General features: G+C 33.0%; 2 protein-coding genes and 1 long non-coding RNA gene across 3 annotated transcripts; 2 read left to right on the top strand and 1 right to left on the bottom strand.

The window, feature by feature from the left end:
- Positions 1-13: 13 nt before the first annotated feature.
- Positions 14-2,512, bottom strand: LOC108780379 (uncharacterized). The gene is made up of 4 exons (XR_001940899.1): positions 2,119-2,512; positions 1,047-1,227; positions 398-633; positions 14-233 (listed from the first exon to the last, which is right to left on the bottom strand). It is a non-coding gene; the product is annotated as an uncharacterized LOC108780379 (long non-coding RNA).
- A 794-nt stretch (positions 2,513-3,306) lies between these two features.
- LOC108780376 (actin-5, muscle-specific) lies at positions 3,307-5,449 on the top strand. Its single transcript, XM_018548057.1, has 2 exons — positions 3,307-3,392; positions 4,217-5,449. Exon 2 carries the CDS (start codon positions 4,238-4,240, stop codon positions 5,366-5,368), a length of 1,131 nt encoding a protein of 376 aa, XP_018403559.1. The 5' UTR covers positions 3,307-3,392; positions 4,217-4,237; the 3' UTR covers positions 5,369-5,449.
- An 8,400-nt stretch (positions 5,450-13,849) lies between these two features.
- On the top strand, positions 13,850-15,088 carry LOC108780377 (actin-5, muscle-specific). Its single transcript, XM_018548058.1, has one exon. It carries the CDS (start codon positions 13,876-13,878, stop codon positions 15,004-15,006), a length of 1,131 nt encoding a protein of 376 aa, XP_018403560.1. The 5' UTR covers positions 13,850-13,875; the 3' UTR covers positions 15,007-15,088.
- The last annotated feature ends 3,506 nt before the right edge of the window (positions 15,089-18,594 follow it).

Genomic DNA, 18,594 nt, shown 5'->3' with positions numbered 1-18,594 from the left:
ATTGAGACTTGAAACAAAATTAATTCATCACAAACATTTATTTACTACTCGAATTAATTTAAGCGTTTATATCGTGGAATGATTCTTGTACATTAGATTTATTGCATCATAAAAATGCAACACTTTGTGTTGTTTCAAAATATATTTCTTATTTTTTCTTATTAGCGGAGAGTATGTTATTCCGAAGACTCAATAGCTCTAATTCACTAGCTCTCCTCTCGTCTGCACACATTCTAAATGAAAAATGAAAGCAGTTTGAATGATATGTCTCAGTTGCCATAAAAATTGTTGACATAAAGTATATACATAATATATAAAATAAAATTTTATGAAATATTTTATATATCTATGATGCGTACGTTTTGTACTAGATTTCCATCCAATGTATCGAACTTACTTTAACCGATTTCCGACATCCTTACTTCCGTAAATATCACATTGACAGCTTGGTATCTGAATTTCTCGGATCGTATTGTTTCGCCTCGATACAATGCTTTGTGGAATTTAAACTGTACCACGAAACTTATAAAATATTTTGTGTACACTCCATCATCCCTGCAGTTAAGATTAAAGTCTTCTTCCGATCTATCTACGGGAGGTTCGATGCCCTGGTTTTTCTCAACGAGTTTCCACCTGAAAATAAACAATTTTTTAACTTGCTTAAAATATATTTTTAGTTTATTTTTTTCGGAATTCGAATTTAATGTATTTTTATTCGAGAAGAAATATTGTTTTAAAAAATGTAATACAAAGAGATGTATTTTTGTTATCTAGAACACAGACCAATTGCAGTTATAATTGTTCGTGATTTTTTTCTGAAATACGTCCCGGCGCCATCGGTTTATCATGTAAGCGAACGACAGAAAGGCAATTTTGTCAAAACTGTTCATATAGAGGTAATTGATGAGTGCCTCCTGAGCTCGCGCCGTACATAAACATGCAGTTGTAAATACAGTGGTTTCAGTTATTGCCATTGACTCTCTGTACAAATTGTGCCGTTCTATTATTAATGTTGTTTCAGTGAATAATGTTGTAGATGATCTTACCGAGTTGTTCAGAGAAATCATCGATATCGTAGTCGTTCATGCGAAGTGCAATGTAGTTAATGAAGTTATTGTGTCTCGCCATGATGTTTACTAGCTCAACATACTTAAAATACAGATAATTGCAAATCTTTATTATGTTGCTATAAATGTTCTCCAGTTCACACACAATCTTCTCAAGTTTCTGCAATCATATATCATCTGATAGTGATCTAACTTACTCGTAATTTTGATTAGTGAAATGAATTCAAGTTTTCGTTACACAACTTATTTAGTTAAAAAATTGTTAAATTTAATACATTTTACAGTACATGTTTCAAACTTCTTTCTTTTGCGGCATTGTAGTTCACGGTGAACCGAAGCCTACACTTCTCACGAGATTTTTATATAAATTTGACAAAACAAGAAAACAAATTGATTTTAACTGCACAAATACAAAATAATGTTTTTTACTGTGCTATTTTTTTACAAGAAATTATAATTAGTTAATGAGAAAATGATATAAATCTATCTATCCATCTATTTATTTATCTATCTATCTATTTATATATTTTTAGCATTATTTTTACTTCGAAAAAACAACGTGACCAAAGTATATCACCCTCAAAACCATTCCATTTTTCATCTGAAACGTTTTTCTCTAAAGTATACTGTTTGAGATATTTTAAAATCATCCTTTAAAATGAGATTTTTTGTATATATGGAAGCACACGCGGCGCGCGCATATTCCCATTATGTCTGTCAATAATAATGTAATATCAATAATATACTTAATTTTGAAAGAATGACTTGAATCTGAGCTTTCCAGGACTTGTAACGCAAAAACTAGCCGTAAGAGGAGGTTTATAGTTCTATCGAAATTTGTTTTAGGAGTTTCACGAGTTCTCCATTGAGCGCATTATAAATATACTGAATGACGATTAAATGATTCGTTGAGATTTATTCTTAGTTCTGCTTCTCTCCTCTAACGCTTTACTTTTCCGTGCCTTAACAATAAATTATTATATTAAGAGGCGCATGCAATGTTTTATAATACGAATAAATTAAATTGCCAATTGGCAATTTGTCCAAATACCTGAGGGCACAGTCACGGCCACGCATAGACGATGAGATGACTGTGTTGTTTAAAATGCTTTATCGATAACAGGAAAAAAATACGGCAAAATTCAAAGGAGTTCGCAACACGAACGAGTAGCAATGAATATTATTCTGTTTGTTTTGTAACGGATTTTTTTGAGCATTAAAATACTTTGTCTTCCAACATAGTACATCGTCCCGCGTTAATATCCTGATTTGGCCATGAGTGGATATTTTCAGGAGCGCCGCGAGGCGTCGGGGATTTCCAACATATGCCAAAAGCTTCTTCGGCAACGAGAAATGACTACGAGAACTCAAACCAAAGAGGAAGAAAACAATGAAATAAAAAATAAGATGATGAAGATTACATATACAATATATGTGCATTCTAATTATTTAATACCAAACTTTCTTTTAAAAATTAAATTGCTAAAAATTAGATTCATGAGATTCCTATAAATTTATTTAGTTTAATCCTATAAATTTATGTAGTACATAGAATAGTTTATTCTATGTACTACATCTTATTTTTAAAATGAACTTATATATATTTCTATTATGTTTTTTTTGTACACTTTTCTTTAATTGTGTAATTTTTAATGTATAATATTAATTTCACGTTTTTAATATTTTTCATACAAACTGTGATTTATTTAAAATATGTGTATAACATATAGTGATGAAATTGCAATGGGAAAAATATTGCATTGCTGTATTAAATTCTTTTAAAAAATCGAACACTGAATTTCTCTGTGAAAACCACCTTTTACTCCGTACGATATTCAATTAAACATTTATTTCGAGATTAAAAATAGACACTCTTTATGAGCTGCAGCGGATGAAGAACGATTAACTACAACAACCCGCGTCTAGATTAGGAGATATGTACTGGCTGCGGGGATTTCTAAGAGAATGTGAATAAGAGATAGATAAAGGAAGAAAAAAGAAAGAGCAGAGGAAAGAAGAATGACGACGACGATGACGATGAAGAGAGATGCGTCGCGGCGCGCAAACAACGTCGTCGCCGTTTTCACCCAAAGGCGTCTCTCAAACCGAGCATCGTGACCACTCGGGCTTCCTGGTCCGTGTACCACCACTCGCGTGCCTATCGGTGTTAGCGTGGGCAGCATCGCTGGCTAGCCCTCGAGGCGTCTCGCGTGCCCATCTTCGGTAGCATCGCGTATCGCGCCACAGACGTTATATCTGGCGTCGCGACGCCCTCGAGCCTCAGCCACTCCTCAGCCGTCCGTCGATTCACAACTCACCCTCACGGTTAGTAACATACCCGCGAAACGTTCCTTTCCGTGCTTGCTCGACCCCTTCAAAATTTACGCGCGGCTACAAAAGTTGAAAGTGTCGAGAAGAGATTTTGAATGGAATAAAACAAAAACGTGTCAGTGTATAAGTCAAAGGATTTGATCTAAAGACTAATTCTGTAATGCAATTGAAGTTCGGAGAAAGAAATTGAATTGATTCTAAAGTGAACTAAAGCAGTAATTATAACAACGTTGTGTCATTGTGTATAGGATAGGAAAATTCTTGAAAGATTTTGTATGTTATACTATAGAGAAAATGTAATAGTCAATTATTTAAACATTATAGTATTAATACATTTTTTTTCATAAAATAATTAGAACTTGGATCTTTAATTATAATAAAAAGATAAGCATTACTTTAATCGATATTTTAATTTTAAAATAAATATAATTTAGAGTATCTTTAGAAGATATTAAAATTTAAAGCAGAGTATTAATTACATTCTTATTTTAAAAATTAAAGATTATTATTTTATCGAAAATATTATTTTTTAGGAAAATTTTATATCTTTGAAAACTAAAACAGTTCAAATAGTCAAATTAAATATTGAATTAGCTAGTTTTAACAAGATATAATTAGACGTTTGCTTATAATTTCTGAAGACGTCTTTGAACGAAAATAAATATAATTACATGAAAATGCAGAAATAATTAAATCAAATTAAATGGAACTAAATTAAAATATTTTATTATTTCAATTATATTCGGAAAAATTAGAAAAAAATTAATTTGCAAATCAGTATAGTCGATTCTAAATAAATCTAATAAATTTTTTTACAGAGAAATTAAAGCAGCAGCAAAATGTGTGATGACGAAGTAGCAGCCTTGGTCGTAGACAATGGCTCCGGCATGTGCAAAGCCGGCTTCGCCGGAGACGACGCTCCCCGCGCCGTCTTCCCCTCGATAGTCGGTCGACCCCGCCATCAGGGCGTGATGGTCGGTATGGGTCAGAAAGACAGCTACGTGGGTGATGAAGCCCAGAGCAAAAGAGGTATTCTGACATTGAAATACCCGATCGAGCACGGTATCATCACCAACTGGGATGACATGGAGAAGATCTGGCATCACACCTTCTACAACGAATTGCGTGTCGCTCCGGAAGAACACCCTGTCCTCCTCACTGAAGCACCCCTCAACCCAAAAGCTAACCGAGAGAAGATGACGCAGATTATGTTCGAAACCTTCAACAGTCCAGCCATGTACGTCGCCATTCAGGCCGTTCTTTCCCTGTACGCTTCCGGTCGTACCACCGGCATTGTCCTGGACTCCGGCGATGGTGTTTCCCACACTGTACCCATCTACGAAGGTTACGCCCTCCCTCATGCCATCCTCCGTCTGGACTTGGCTGGTCGCGACCTTACCGATTACCTCATGAAGATCCTCACCGAGAGAGGCTACAGCTTCACCACCACGGCTGAGCGAGAAATCGTTCGCGATATCAAGGAAAAACTCTGTTATGTCGCTCTGGATTTCGAACAAGAAATGGCCACCGCTGCCGCCAGTACCTCCCTCGAGAAGAGCTACGAATTGCCCGATGGTCAGGTCATCACCATTGGTAACGAGAGGTTCCGCACACCAGAGGCTCTCTTCCAGCCATCCTTCCTGGGTATGGAATCTTGCGGTATTCACGAGACCGTCTACAATTCCATCATGAAGTGCGACGTCGATATCCGTAAGGATCTCTACGCCAATAACGTTCTCTCCGGTGGTACCACCATGTATCCCGGTATCGCCGATCGTATGCAGAAGGAAATCACCGCTCTCGCGCCCTCGACCATCAAGATCAAGATCATCGCTCCTCCCGAGAGGAAGTACTCCGTATGGATCGGTGGTTCTATTTTGGCTTCTCTATCTACCTTCCAACAGATGTGGATTTCTAAACAAGAATATGATGAATCTGGCCCTGGCATTGTCCATCGCAAATGCTTCTAAAAACATTATTACACGATTGATGCAATACAGCATAATTTTCGAAAAAACATGTTTATATCTCGGGGAGAACACACGAATAGTATGCAATTCTGGTCCGAGCAATCAAGCTGCTATGAGAAAATATCAGCATTATCATCGACTCTCGGTTCTCATCAGATCTCATTGAATCATTTGTCACGGCTTCGTTCATCTTTACGCAAATAACAGCGGCCTGGCTAATCATCCTCATCGCCGCAATCTTTTGTAAAAAAAAACTGCGCTCGACACCATCTTTGCTCACTCAATGTCATCATCATGGCCGAGGACGTGGTCGGCGAGATTTGTTCTCGTATCAGGGCTTTTCTTGGTAGCCTTGGACGTTGTCGAGCATTGAAAAGGATCTTCGCATATGTAAATGTAGATGGATGTTACCAAGTACATTTTTCAATCCACAAAAGAAACTTCTGGGCAGACATATAAAAACACGCAGGAACCTCAAGATTATGCTTGACAACGAGCTTTGAGACTACTTTGGGAAAGCTGGGCTTTTTTCACTGTCACGCGAGCGTTTCTCACCACCGTTCGAGAAATCGATCCTCTCTTAATACGTACTACTTATTGATTACGTCTATATAGTCTAATCGAAGCATTAAGTATCTACCGATGTACTTCTATATTTTAATTTATTTTGTAAATATACATTTATATTTATGTTATTGTATATTGTTATACGATGTCAAAGTTAACTGAAATACACATTACATCATATAATATCATTATTGTTTCTATTACATGAACTTTTTCATTACCTCACGTAAACTTTCGCTTTATTTCTGCGGCTCGCGTCTTGGTGTTACATACTGTTCTACTTCTCGCTAAATTTTACTCGAAGCATTCTCACTTTTTCAAGTTTTTTTCTATCTGTAAAATATACTGCTATATGTATAATAATGTAAGTTTTTAACTTTTTATATGAGTACTTATTCGTAAATTGATCGAAAATGCATGAATAAAATTAATAGAAATATATTTAATGAACTCTTCTAAATTATTTTACCAAGAGTATACGTGAGATCTTTATAACTTTTTCATTCTCCTTATTTGTTGAACGAATTATTACGTGAGAAAAGAGAAATTTACTTATGCATTTCAAAAATGGTCTCAAGTGTTATTGAATAATCGCATTAGTAAATAAATTTACACTCTAATGCTAACGTGTTTTCGCATCGTTCTCGCACCAAATTCGTCTTCAATCGCGGCAAAATAGTAGCTTGTGTTATTTTAAAATAACTGTTATCGTTACGTATATATAATACGTACTACAGTTGCAATAAAAGTAACTTTGGCTTAATTTTAATACAAGATTTGTCCAGAACAAAAAAGTTATCACTATATATAATTTATTTTTCTTTTTTCTCCCCTTTCTTTTTTCTTTTCTACCTCTTTTTCCTTTTACTATTCTAGTAATGAATATTTAATAGTATTTGGCTTCCCCGTTAAAACAATATTTATAAAATTATACGACAAAATCTTCCGTACAATTTTTAATGTATAATTTTTAAGGTTTCTACAGTTTTGCTTTTATAATTACGTATTACGCGGCGAGTATATTTGTAAAAATATTGAGAAACGTTGATCTTTTTTAAAGTGTTGATAACTGTTTACTGATTATTTCGATATATAGTAATTTTGACAAAACAATAATAATATGGCGAATTATCTGAGCGACGTATTTACCAAATTAAATTTGGAAAGAAATTGTCCAATAATTGGGAAAATATTTTAGCTGAATTTAAAAAGTAAAATTATGTTCAATTTTAAATTATATAATAATGTCAAATATAATTGTATAAAAAAGAAATTAAATCAAAATAGTAATGACATTGAATGTCATCTGAATGATATAATTCGGATTGAAAAATGTGTGTTTATATACATTATGCATATCTAAGCAAAAAGTGTACTTACATGATTGTTATCTTATTTTAATTGTAAAAATCTATATTTTATTTTCCCGACATATAATATCAATTTATTTAAACAAAACAATGATTACTAATATTATAGATAAGCATCTTTTTTCCTGTAAAGGATACGCTATAGCGTCTCTTCATGACATGGCAGTGTCTCTTTCATGTTAGTACAAAGATGTTATTATGATTTAGTAAACTTCCAAAATATATTGACTGAAGATGCTACCGCGCGTAATAGTTTTACAGTTTAGAAGTCCTCTAAATCTCACATGGCAAAATCAATATGATATAATTATAAAAAGGATAATTTCTTGTTTAAAAATCTTAATCGTATCAGATGTGAATACGTAAACTGTACAGTCTTGAGAATTTAAAACAATGGACTTCCACCACCTATAGAAGCGTGTTAATTAGATAATAATTCTTTACCTGCAGCTTTTATTATGTTATCTTTTGTATTATAATTTATAATGTAGCGTAAATATATTCATTATCAGAATCTGAAGAGACTTTGATACATATGAATAATACATTACTTAATTGTTCACCAAGAACAGATCAAATCTAAGTAACGAGTATATGAACAAAAAATCAACAAATCGTTGCTACATATGTGAGCAACAGTCTACAACATAATTAAACTCTACAATTAGCAGTATGTTGCTATATGCTGATAGATCAGAAACATTTTGTATCTACTAATATATACAAGATAAACGAAATGCTTAATTAATTCTGAATGATAAGAGATCGAATATTTGTATTTTTAATAGAAGTACATTAGTAGGATCTATTATAAATTGATATATTTTCTTTAAATGAAATGATCGATCTCTCCAGTTCCTGGTGGACATTTAAATAATGTATTTTATGTCGAAGGCTCTTTGGATTCTGATAATAACAAATAAATTTATGCTACTATCTATAAATTATAAATTATAATATAAAAGATAATCAATACAATAAGATAATGCCAATTTGAGCCAAACACAGGATGTTAGTGTGAAATTTGATTTCTTCGTAATCGCAAACATTTCGATCCAATCTCGGATCCTTATCGTAAACGATCATTTTATTGATGTGTCGAGCTTTGAGTCTCATCGAATGATGGCACATCAATAGCTTAAAAGTACTCCGACATTATTGTACCAAGAAGTGCAATGACATCGTTGATACACTAAGCTCAGCTGGCTAACTTCAATTATTAGTAATTTTGTTTACGATCAGCATTGATAAGAACCCGAAATTGGATCGAAACGTTTGCGTTTGTGATTATTTTATTAAGATGGGGCTCCTGTGGTGGTGTGAAAGTTCATTGTTTTAACATTCTCAAAACTGCACAATGTATACGCACGTACGTACATCTGATGAGACTTAAGATTCATTCAACACAAAATGATCTTTTTTAATTTTATCATATTGATTTCGCCTGTGAGATTTAAAATTTCTAAAATGTTCTATTTTCAAATGTTTCTTTGGTTTTCAATGAGAAAGGTTATAAAAGTACATTAAAATACAAGAAACTAAATAATTGGAAAAAAATTGTCAATCGAATTACTATTAAAATGATCCCTTTAACGAAATTTTTGACTACTTTCCCAATGAGTGGATGGATAAAGTGTTACCATCGTATTCAGCGATTCAAAAAATACATGTATAACTTCTATTTTACTTATTTATAAGCAAAAATCGGCCTCTTTTACTTATCGTCTTTTATTCTGACAAAACTGTTACGTTATGACAAATCATTTTAGCGCAATTATTGCAAAATTTTTGTCAATTCATATTATCATTATTTTCCAATATTTTCACAACTTACTTATTAGGTTTCCAGTTGATATGCTCACTGGTCTTGAAAAAGATGAAGAAACATACGAATCTGCTTCCGACTATCAAAAGTTATTATTTCATATAGTTTTTTTTACTAGTTATCGTTTTTAGAAGTCTTTCGTAGATGTTTTAAACGTTCTATTGATATTTAGAGAATGTCCGTGATAAAAGATGAAAAAATTTATTTCTGTCGTATCGCATAATTTCTCCAGGAATATTTCTACTAACTTAATATCTATAAGAACGTGATTTTCACTTCTATCAAAGTTTTCTTGGATTTTTCTGTTCCTTCTCGTTGATGTCTAATCGAAGCATCTATTTTAATTTTAGAAAATTATAATTTTGCAATAATTGAATCTATTTTAGTTTTAAGTAAAAAAAAGTTAAGATAGAGGAACATAAACTTTGAATAATAATTCCTCTATACTATAAGATCTTATTTAATAAATTTGACAAAGAATATCTTGTGAAAGATTTCTTTTTTATAAAATAAATTAGTTAAAATCAATATTTTTACATACATTATTTTATAGAGAAAAAGAAAGTAAGAAAGAAAAAAAAACAGAAAAGAAGATGAACAATACGGCTACTACTTGATGTGAGATTGACTCTCACAAATGGCAGTTAACTGTAACGCATTTAACTGACATCTGTAAAATGACATATGTAGGTGGTCGGAAAAATTAATAATTAGCTCGAATTAATTAATTGAAACGATCGATAAATCCTCGAGGCAACGTTGGAACGTATCGCACGGTATTTTCAAAGTAATGAAGCATATTCTTCGGTCCGCTTAGGGGCTGCGGCTGCCTGGTTCGGCGGGCGTCGCGACGCCTCGCGAGGCGATGCCTTTTTCGTGCCTGTCGAGCAAGCACCATCCCACGAAAATGCGGGGGCGTCCAAACGAGAGCATATAATTGACGTCGCGACGTCGTCGAGGCACAGACGCCGCTCCACCTCTGTCCCGTGCACGGTACGTAGACATAGTAACATATCACGAATTTCCACTCTATTCCCGAGTTCTATCCTTTCTCGGAGAACACAATCGTTTTCTGCTTGCTTTCGCGACCTTATCAAAAGACGTCCGCGTGTTATGGTGATTAGCGAATGAAAGTGATAAGCTGCTGCACCATTAGGATTATTCGAGATAATCAGCAATACACAAAGTAACAATTTCACTATTATCTTAATTTTTATATTTAATCAAAAAGAAGGCTCAACTTTTTTCGCGATTGTGCCGGGATCGTTTTATTTCTATATCTTCTTATATATTTTTTATGAAATTAGAAAATTATTATAATAATTCGACACTATACTCAAGAAAAAATTGAATAAACACATTAAAAAAGAGTTATTAAATTGTTATTCATATTGTTACAAAATTGCTGTCAGTTATACTTCAATCCTTTAAAAACTATAATTCACAGAGTTGAATCAATAATTCTGAATTGATTTTTAAATAATTGAAGTATATATATATACTATAGTTTAATATGTATACATATAAATCATGATAACGATTTCATAATAATGATGTAGTAAGTATAAGAGAATTTTATTCTTTATTTCAATATACTAATTTTTCTTTGAGCATTATTATAATAACTTTTTATTTCCATTAAAAAAAATATACAAGAAAATGTGGAAATACCACAATGTTCAAAGGATCGCGAAGAAATGAAATTTGTATTCTCCTTTTAAAGTTAAATTTATCGAATGCTTCAGCATATACATTTTACATTATAATATGTTTTATTTAATTTATTAAAATCATTAAAATTAAATTTAATATCAAATAAAACTTGCGTATTTTTAAATCGTTTTTAATTAAAAATTACAATTCTTTTCTTTGTCTAAAATAATATTTAATTAATTTTAATTAGTGAAACAAATTAAAAGACGCTATATCGTAATGTCAAACATATTTTTCAAATATATTTTTTGTTTGTTAATCGAAATGTCGAGACTAAAATTATTTATATTTCCGTATATTTTATACCTTTTCATATTTCTTTGTTTCTTATATTATTCATTATAATTTTGATTTTTTAATTGATAAGTTAGATTTACGTATATAAATTAAATTTAAAAAATGTCAAAAAATATAAATTTTGATACATCACTAAAATATCGTAGAATTCCTATATATTTAATTAGTTTTTACTTAATATGCTATTTACCTTAAAAAAGTTCTTTGACCCACTATTAAATCCTCGAAAGAAGTTCAAGTTCTCAGCAATCACTGTTTCCGTTGAAATTAATTCTTGGCGTATCGTCAAACCGCTTGCATTCGATCATTGTTTGATCATTTGTATTATACATCTATGTTTCGTAAAAGTTATAGGCGGAAGACGAGCATCCTATTCCTAACAAATTAATTTTAAAATAAATAAACGGTCTATATCGAGCTAAATGAATTTAATATTGTCCTTAAATTTTATAATATAAATGAGAACATAAAACTAACTGAAGTGTCGTACGTTTCGGAACTCACAGGTCCTTCTTCAGCGATTCTTACGGATGTTTGTGTCGTTGGATTGATGATATTTTCTGAAGATGTGTGATAATGCGATACAGACATGTTGATATAATAATTAGAGTTCAGATTGATTTTCCTGTTCTCAATGCAAGTGTACCGTAAAGGTATGTGAGACAGAATCATCATTACAAATTCGTCTGATCGAGTTGAACGTAGATGTTACAAATGCACTCGCACTGAGAACAGGAAAATTAATCTGAACTAATACAATTATGATATCAGCATGTCTGTATCGCATCATCACACATCTTAAGAAAATATCATCAATCCAACAACACAAACAGTAAGAATTACTGAAAAAGGACCTGAGTTCCAAAACGTACGACATTTTACTTAGTTTTATGTTCTCTCATTTATATCATAAAATTTAAGAACAACATTAAATTCATTTAGTTCAATATAGATCGTTTACTCATTTTAATTTGCATTGCAAAAAACGAGCGAAATTTATTAATAAATTAATATTAATTTATAGTATTAAACTCTAACAAGAAAACTTAACGTATTAATTTTTAAAAATATTACTTGTTAGATGAGAGATATAAAAATAATCTGAGGTAATGTTAAAAGTACTTGTAAATTAAATTTTGCTAATTAATTTATAATATTTATATCTACATTTTAATAATATTAAGTAATGCTCAAAAAATAACAATTGTACAAGTCAATTAAAATTTTTGTTGAAACAAATTATTTTAATGCAGTTAACCTTGATAAATTATCCTTACATAATTTAATAAATAAGAAAATTTTAATACAAACAAGATTACATTCAGACTACAAAGAATAAAAAGAATTTTTTATAAATAATAGAACCTTTAAAATTTAGGTTTGCATAATTTAATACCATTTCGAAGCATCGTGATAAAAATTACATAGAAAAAACCGAAATTCAATCTAAATTTTAAAAATAGAGAAATTATTTTACAAGAATTAAAATCTTTTAACATTTCATTTACTTCTGCTAAAAAATATATAATCATGAGTAAAATTATGAATTACGTACATTAACTCCGCAGATCGTTCGATGACCATAAAAAGACTCATCTTCCATGGACTTTGCATCCCTCAACTATCTTCTCAGTTGGTTTCTAAAATTATACTCATTCCTCTAAGGATCGCTTTCCTTAACGTCGCTTTACTTTAAATATTGCTCAACCGCCTCTCTTATAAGCTCTTTCTGGAATTACAACTGATGAGGTACGAGTTGTGATTAGCGCTAACGTTAAACTAACATCACCGATGTTGATCATAAAAGCCGGGAATACATACGAACATAAAACAAATGACCGCCTCTTCGTGATTGCAATCATACCATATAGTTGCAAAGTCGAGGTCTTCGGCCGCGCGATCGCGTTTTGGTCCTTTTCCGCAGGCAGGCATAATTTTGGCACGCTCGGCGTTGCCTCGCGGCGGGACGTTATGTTTTATCCGTCGTCATCGTCGGCTGCGGCGCGGCGGTGGCAGTGGTAGCATCGGCCACCATAATCGTCGCTTGAACTTATTAGGGAGCGTCCGTCGGCCGTACATCTAAAGTTAGCGACGCGCCGGGTAAAAATAGAGCCGCGACGCCAGGACCGCTTTTGCCTACCGCTTTATAGGCAACTAGGTCAATTCTGGCTTCGCGTAGCACTCACCGAGAACTAGCTTTATCGAAATTCGACTATTATCAAATGTGTGAACACTTCTTTTCAAATAATTTCGGCCGCTTCTCAATTTGGAACTCCAAATTTTGAAATAATCTGGATATTTTATTTTGCGTAAAAAATTATGCAAGTTCCCTCAGAAGAGCCTTGAAAAAAACCTGCAATTAAAACAATAATGAGATATCAAATTATTTTTAATGCTTATACTATTTTCTTTCGATATTCAATGATACAATAATTTAAAACTTTTATTCGTAAAGAATTGAATAATTCTAGCAGAATGTGTTTTAACTAATATTCCATTATAATTACATGTATGTAATTTTGTTTTTGTTTAAGAAAAAATATTAAAGAAAAAACGAAAACTACTTTTAGCTTTTACCTTAATTTGTTCTACTTTTAATATCTTGTTATTATTGATGTAATGAAATAATGCCAGTATAATACTTTAAATTATAACTTATAACAATTAGGTGCAACTTATTTATAATTTATTGTTAACTTTGTGTTGCAGAGCGTTAAAATCAAAGAAAAACAACAATGTGTGACGACGAAGTAGCTGCCCTGGTCGTAGACAATGGCTCCGGCATGTGCAAAGCCGGCTTCGCCGGAGACGACGCTCCCCGCGCCGTCTTCCCCTCGATAGTCGGTCGACCCCGCCATCAGGGCGTGATGGTCGGTATGGGTCAGAAAGACAGCTACGTGGGTGATGAAGCCCAGAGCAAAAGAGGTATTCTGACATTGAAATACCCGATCGAGCACGGTATCATCACCAACTGGGATGACATGGAGAAGATCTGGCATCACACCTTCTACAACGAATTGCGTGTCGCTCCGGAAGAACACCCTGTCCTCCTCACTGAAGCACCCCTCAACCCAAAAGCTAACCGAGAGAAGATGACGCAGATTATGTTCGAAACCTTCAACAGTCCAGCCATGTACGTCGCCATTCAGGCCGTTCTTTCCCTGTACGCTTCCGGTCGTACCACCGGCATTGTCCTGGACTCCGGCGATGGTGTTTCCCACACTGTACCCATCTACGAAGGTTACGCCCTCCCTCATGCCATCCTCCGTCTGGACTTGGCTGGTCGCGACCTTACCGATTACCTCATGAAGATCCTCACCGAGAGAGGCTACAGCTTCACCACCACGGCTGAGCGAGAAATCGTTCGCGATATCAAGGAAAAACTCTGTTATGTCGCTCTGGATTTCGAACAAGAAATGGCCACCGCTGCCGCCAGTACCTCCCTCGAGAAGAGCTACGAATTGCCCGATGGTCAGGTCATCACCATTGGTAACGAGAGGTTCCGCACACCAGAGGCTCTCTTCCAGCCATCCTTCCTGGGTATGGAATCTTGCGGTATTCACGAGACCGTCTACAATTCCATCATGAAGTGCGACGTCGATATCCGTAAGGATCTCTACGCCAATAACGTTCTCTCCGGTGGTACCACCATGTATCCCGGTATCGCCGATCGTATGCAGAAGGAAATCACCGCTCTCGCGCCCTCGACCATCAAGATCAAGATCATCGCTCCCCCCGAGAGGAAGTACTCCGTATGGATCGGTGGTTCCATTCTGGCTTCCCTGTCTACCTTCCAGCAGATGTGGATTTCCAAACAGGAGTACGATGAATCTGGCCCCGGCATCGTTCACCGCAAGTGCTTCTAAGCAATTATGCTCGATGCTATTCATTATTATTATTGTTATTATTGCTACACCTTTCCCTGAGATGTACCGTTCACTGCCGCATCGCTTCGTCTAGTTGGATCTCCGTTAGTCGAATACTTTATTGTCGTAATTATTGGTCTGTGGCGGCAAGTCTTTTATCAACAACTACTATACGAGCATATACGTCATCTTTTGTATATAAGTTTACGTCTATGGAATAAATCAATCTTATATTCTCTCTTACAGTAGTTCAATTCGTAATTTTCATTCTTTAATACCCTTACATTTGCACAAATACTGATCAGCTATATTTAATTGGATTAATAGTTTACGTGTGTCTGTGTGAAAGAGAATATATTTTTACTTTTTATTTATATAAACCAGCTTTAGCTTATGATTTAAATAAATTAATCATTTATTCAATTGACATAATAACAAAAATAATCTATCAATTTATTGATTTAAATAAACATATCATTTTTTAAATTTACATTTAGTATCGATAAATGGTGTAAAATTGAGATGTATAAAGCTATTATAAACGTATGTGAAAGTACACATTATATGTTTTGTAAATTATAAATTTAATTAATAGTTGGAATTTCACGAAAGAAACAAAGGAAACATTAAAAGCCATTAAAACATTCTTTTCCATACAAATCTGTTTATATTATTAAAGTTATAAAATGTTATTATGTATATTATGATAAAATTATACGTATATTAACATAAAAAATTTATAAGATTTGAAATTGCATAACTCTAATAGTATAAAATTTTATATATTTATGTATATATACAAATGTATAAAACATACGTATAGTGCATGTTGTATATATTGCATGATCGAAATAAAAAATATGCTTATTATAATTATTGTTGAACTATATAGGTAAACTAGAGAAAAAGTTGCACTAATGCCTTTGTGAATATGAGTTTAGGCATACAAAAATGGACGACTATACCATTTTTAAGTTCGTCTGTACAAATTAATTAACGACTTGACATAAAGATATATGCCATAAACCTCCGAACGTGTTTTCTCGTCCCCTTACAAAAGTAGTACAATTATAAACATTATTTCTTATATAAATTACTTCTTATTAATTGTTTTATTAATGTTAGAAATTTGATTTGTGAAAATAAAATCACAATTATGATTTTAACTATTATTTTCTTCAAAGGAGAGTACTTTTTTTGAACGTTTGGGGATTGTTTTATTTCTACATTTTCTTATGTATTCATTTTTAATAGAAAACGAAATTAATAATAATGAGGCTATATTTAAGGAAAAATTAGTAAAAAAAAGTTAATAAAATCTTTATTTACATCGTTATAAAATCGTCAGTTTTATACTTCGATTATTTATAAAAACTAATTCAGAGAGTTAAATTAATAACTAGTTTAAATTAATAACACAAAATAATTTTTAAATATTGAATAACTGCGGAATCATAACTGATAACGATTTCGTAACGATATATTATAAAGATTTTATTAACTATTATATTTATATCTATCAATTTGCCTTGAACGTAGCGTCATTATTGTGATAATTTTCAGTTTCTATGAAAAGATAAAAACTTAAGGTAATGTAGAAATAAAATGATCCCCCAAAATTGATTATGTAAAAGAGAGTTGCATTCTGTTTTATGTCTTTCAAATTATTTTTATTTCTGTAGTAAAACACAGAAATAAATGTGCGTTACCAGTATTAAGTACAACAATATTATATGTATGAAATTTAAAGTATAATCAAAATTACACAAAATATTATTGAAAATGTTTCAAACATCTGGCTGCATTCTAAATTTCTTAAAATCCAAAATACAATTTTGCAATATCATATATTTTTTTAAATAAGAAACAATATTACATATTTTTTGTATAATATGACTAGAAATACAACTAGAAAAAGGTATTAAACATAATTACATTATGTTTAAAAAGTCAATTGTATTACATATTCTCATGCGAGGAATAAAAAATAATTTATAAGCGCTTTAATTGCTGCCAGATAATTTCATAATAACAATAGTTATATAAATTTCCCTTCGTGTCTTTAGATTTCAACAAATTAATGACGGATAGAATAATCAAATTTTACTGATAAAATGAGAGAGGATTCTAAATTTTTCCAATAGATGCGGTCATAATCTTTCCAGTTAATTAAATCCCCCCTAGAGGGATTCTATTTTCTAATCTTTTCTCTTTTGAGGTAGAAAACAGAATAACATTCACCTTCAATATTTTTCATGGTGAAGATCAGGTCGCCTTTTTCGCACTCACGTCAAAGTCTTAATGATGAACGTAACGATAACGAGTCAGAGGTGTTCAACAATAAAAGATGCGCCCTTACGGGGTTGAAACTCGGCAATGCGAATCGACATCGGCATCGGCTTAGCTAGCGATGAAAGGTAGAAGAGGGGATCTTTATGATGGCTCAAGCAAGCGAGTTGCCCCGTGCACCTGCCAATTATAACAAATTGCAATTTGCAATTTTGTCCGATAGCTGCACTAATATTCTTTCCTGCTAACATATTTGAATATCATATTATATCATATTATATCAACGAATTCTGAAAGCCTTGCCAATATCAACAACACGCGCCAAGAATTTGTGAGTTATTATTCTTGGCAGCGCAATCTTGATCACTTAATAAATAATTTTTGTTCCATATTAAAAAAAAATGACAACTAAAGGCAAAAGTATTTATTTTTCAGATAATTAATACGTCACTAATCAATCCTGTTACACCATTCTATGAAAAAGATTTGTTCTTTGCACTGTAAAATTACAATTTTGTTTAAAAAATACGGGACAAGGTGCCGCTTCAAGATTCTTAATTTATCGTAGCGAAGTTATTCAAAGTTTAATTATCCGAAATCCAAATATTTCAAAAAGTTCGATTCTTGCGTGCTTTAGAGTTCGATATTTCGGAGCTTATTCTTTCAAGATTAAATATTTTTAGTTTGTATTTTTCGAGACTTTTGACCTCACAGTAGAGTTGGTCCTTTACCTAGTGAGAAATATGACAATGAAATCGACGTCGAATCAATAATTAATTCAACGTCAATTCGATACCGATTTCTTTATCATTTCTCACTGGGTAAGGTTCGGGCAGATATTTTATGTTTTGCTTGAATCTTCGTTAGTGTCTCTCTATATAGTCGTTTCTAAGTTTATTACATTCTATCTTTTAAGATTCTATTTGTCGAACATCACTTACTTTCAACCCTTTCAAATCTTTCATTCCTCGTTTTCTCCTTAGAGTCTTTATCTCTTTACCGAGGCCCATGATAACAATGGACGGCCCTGTCACGTAACGAGTCCTTATTTGGATTCGGGGGCCGTCGGCCACCACAGCGTCGACGACGTCGTCACCACCTCCGAGCAAGATGCTTCGGCGTTTTCCCTCTCTTTTCTCTCTCTCTCTCTCTCTTTCCACCGTTGTTGCTCCTCTCGTTAGGGTGAACTAAGGACTAGCCTGACTAGAATGGGCGGCGCGGAATCTCAGCCCAACATTAACGCCAACAGCCGATTTCCATGTAAGGGGCGGATTGCTATTTTCGGCCGCTGACCGATAT

The sequence above is a fragment of the Cyphomyrmex costatus genome, unplaced genomic scaffold (assembly GCF_001594065.2).
Source record: "Cyphomyrmex costatus isolate MS0001 unplaced genomic scaffold, Ccosl1.0 scaffold70, whole genome shotgun sequence".
Lineage (NCBI taxonomy): Eukaryota > Metazoa > Arthropoda > Insecta > Hymenoptera > Formicidae > Cyphomyrmex > Cyphomyrmex costatus.
Note: the sequence above shows the minus strand (reverse complement) of the source record. Positions and strands in the feature narration are given on the sequence as shown.

Bases quoted from the DNA above. Each gene is read 5' to 3' on its own strand.
- LOC108780377 (XM_018548058.1), top strand. From the start codon at position 13,876: ATGTGTGACGACGAAGTAGCTGCCCTGGTCGTAGACAATGGCTCCGGC.
- LOC108780376 (XM_018548057.1), top strand. From the start codon at position 4,238: ATGTGTGATGACGAAGTAGCAGCCTTGGTCGTAGACAATGGCTCCGGC.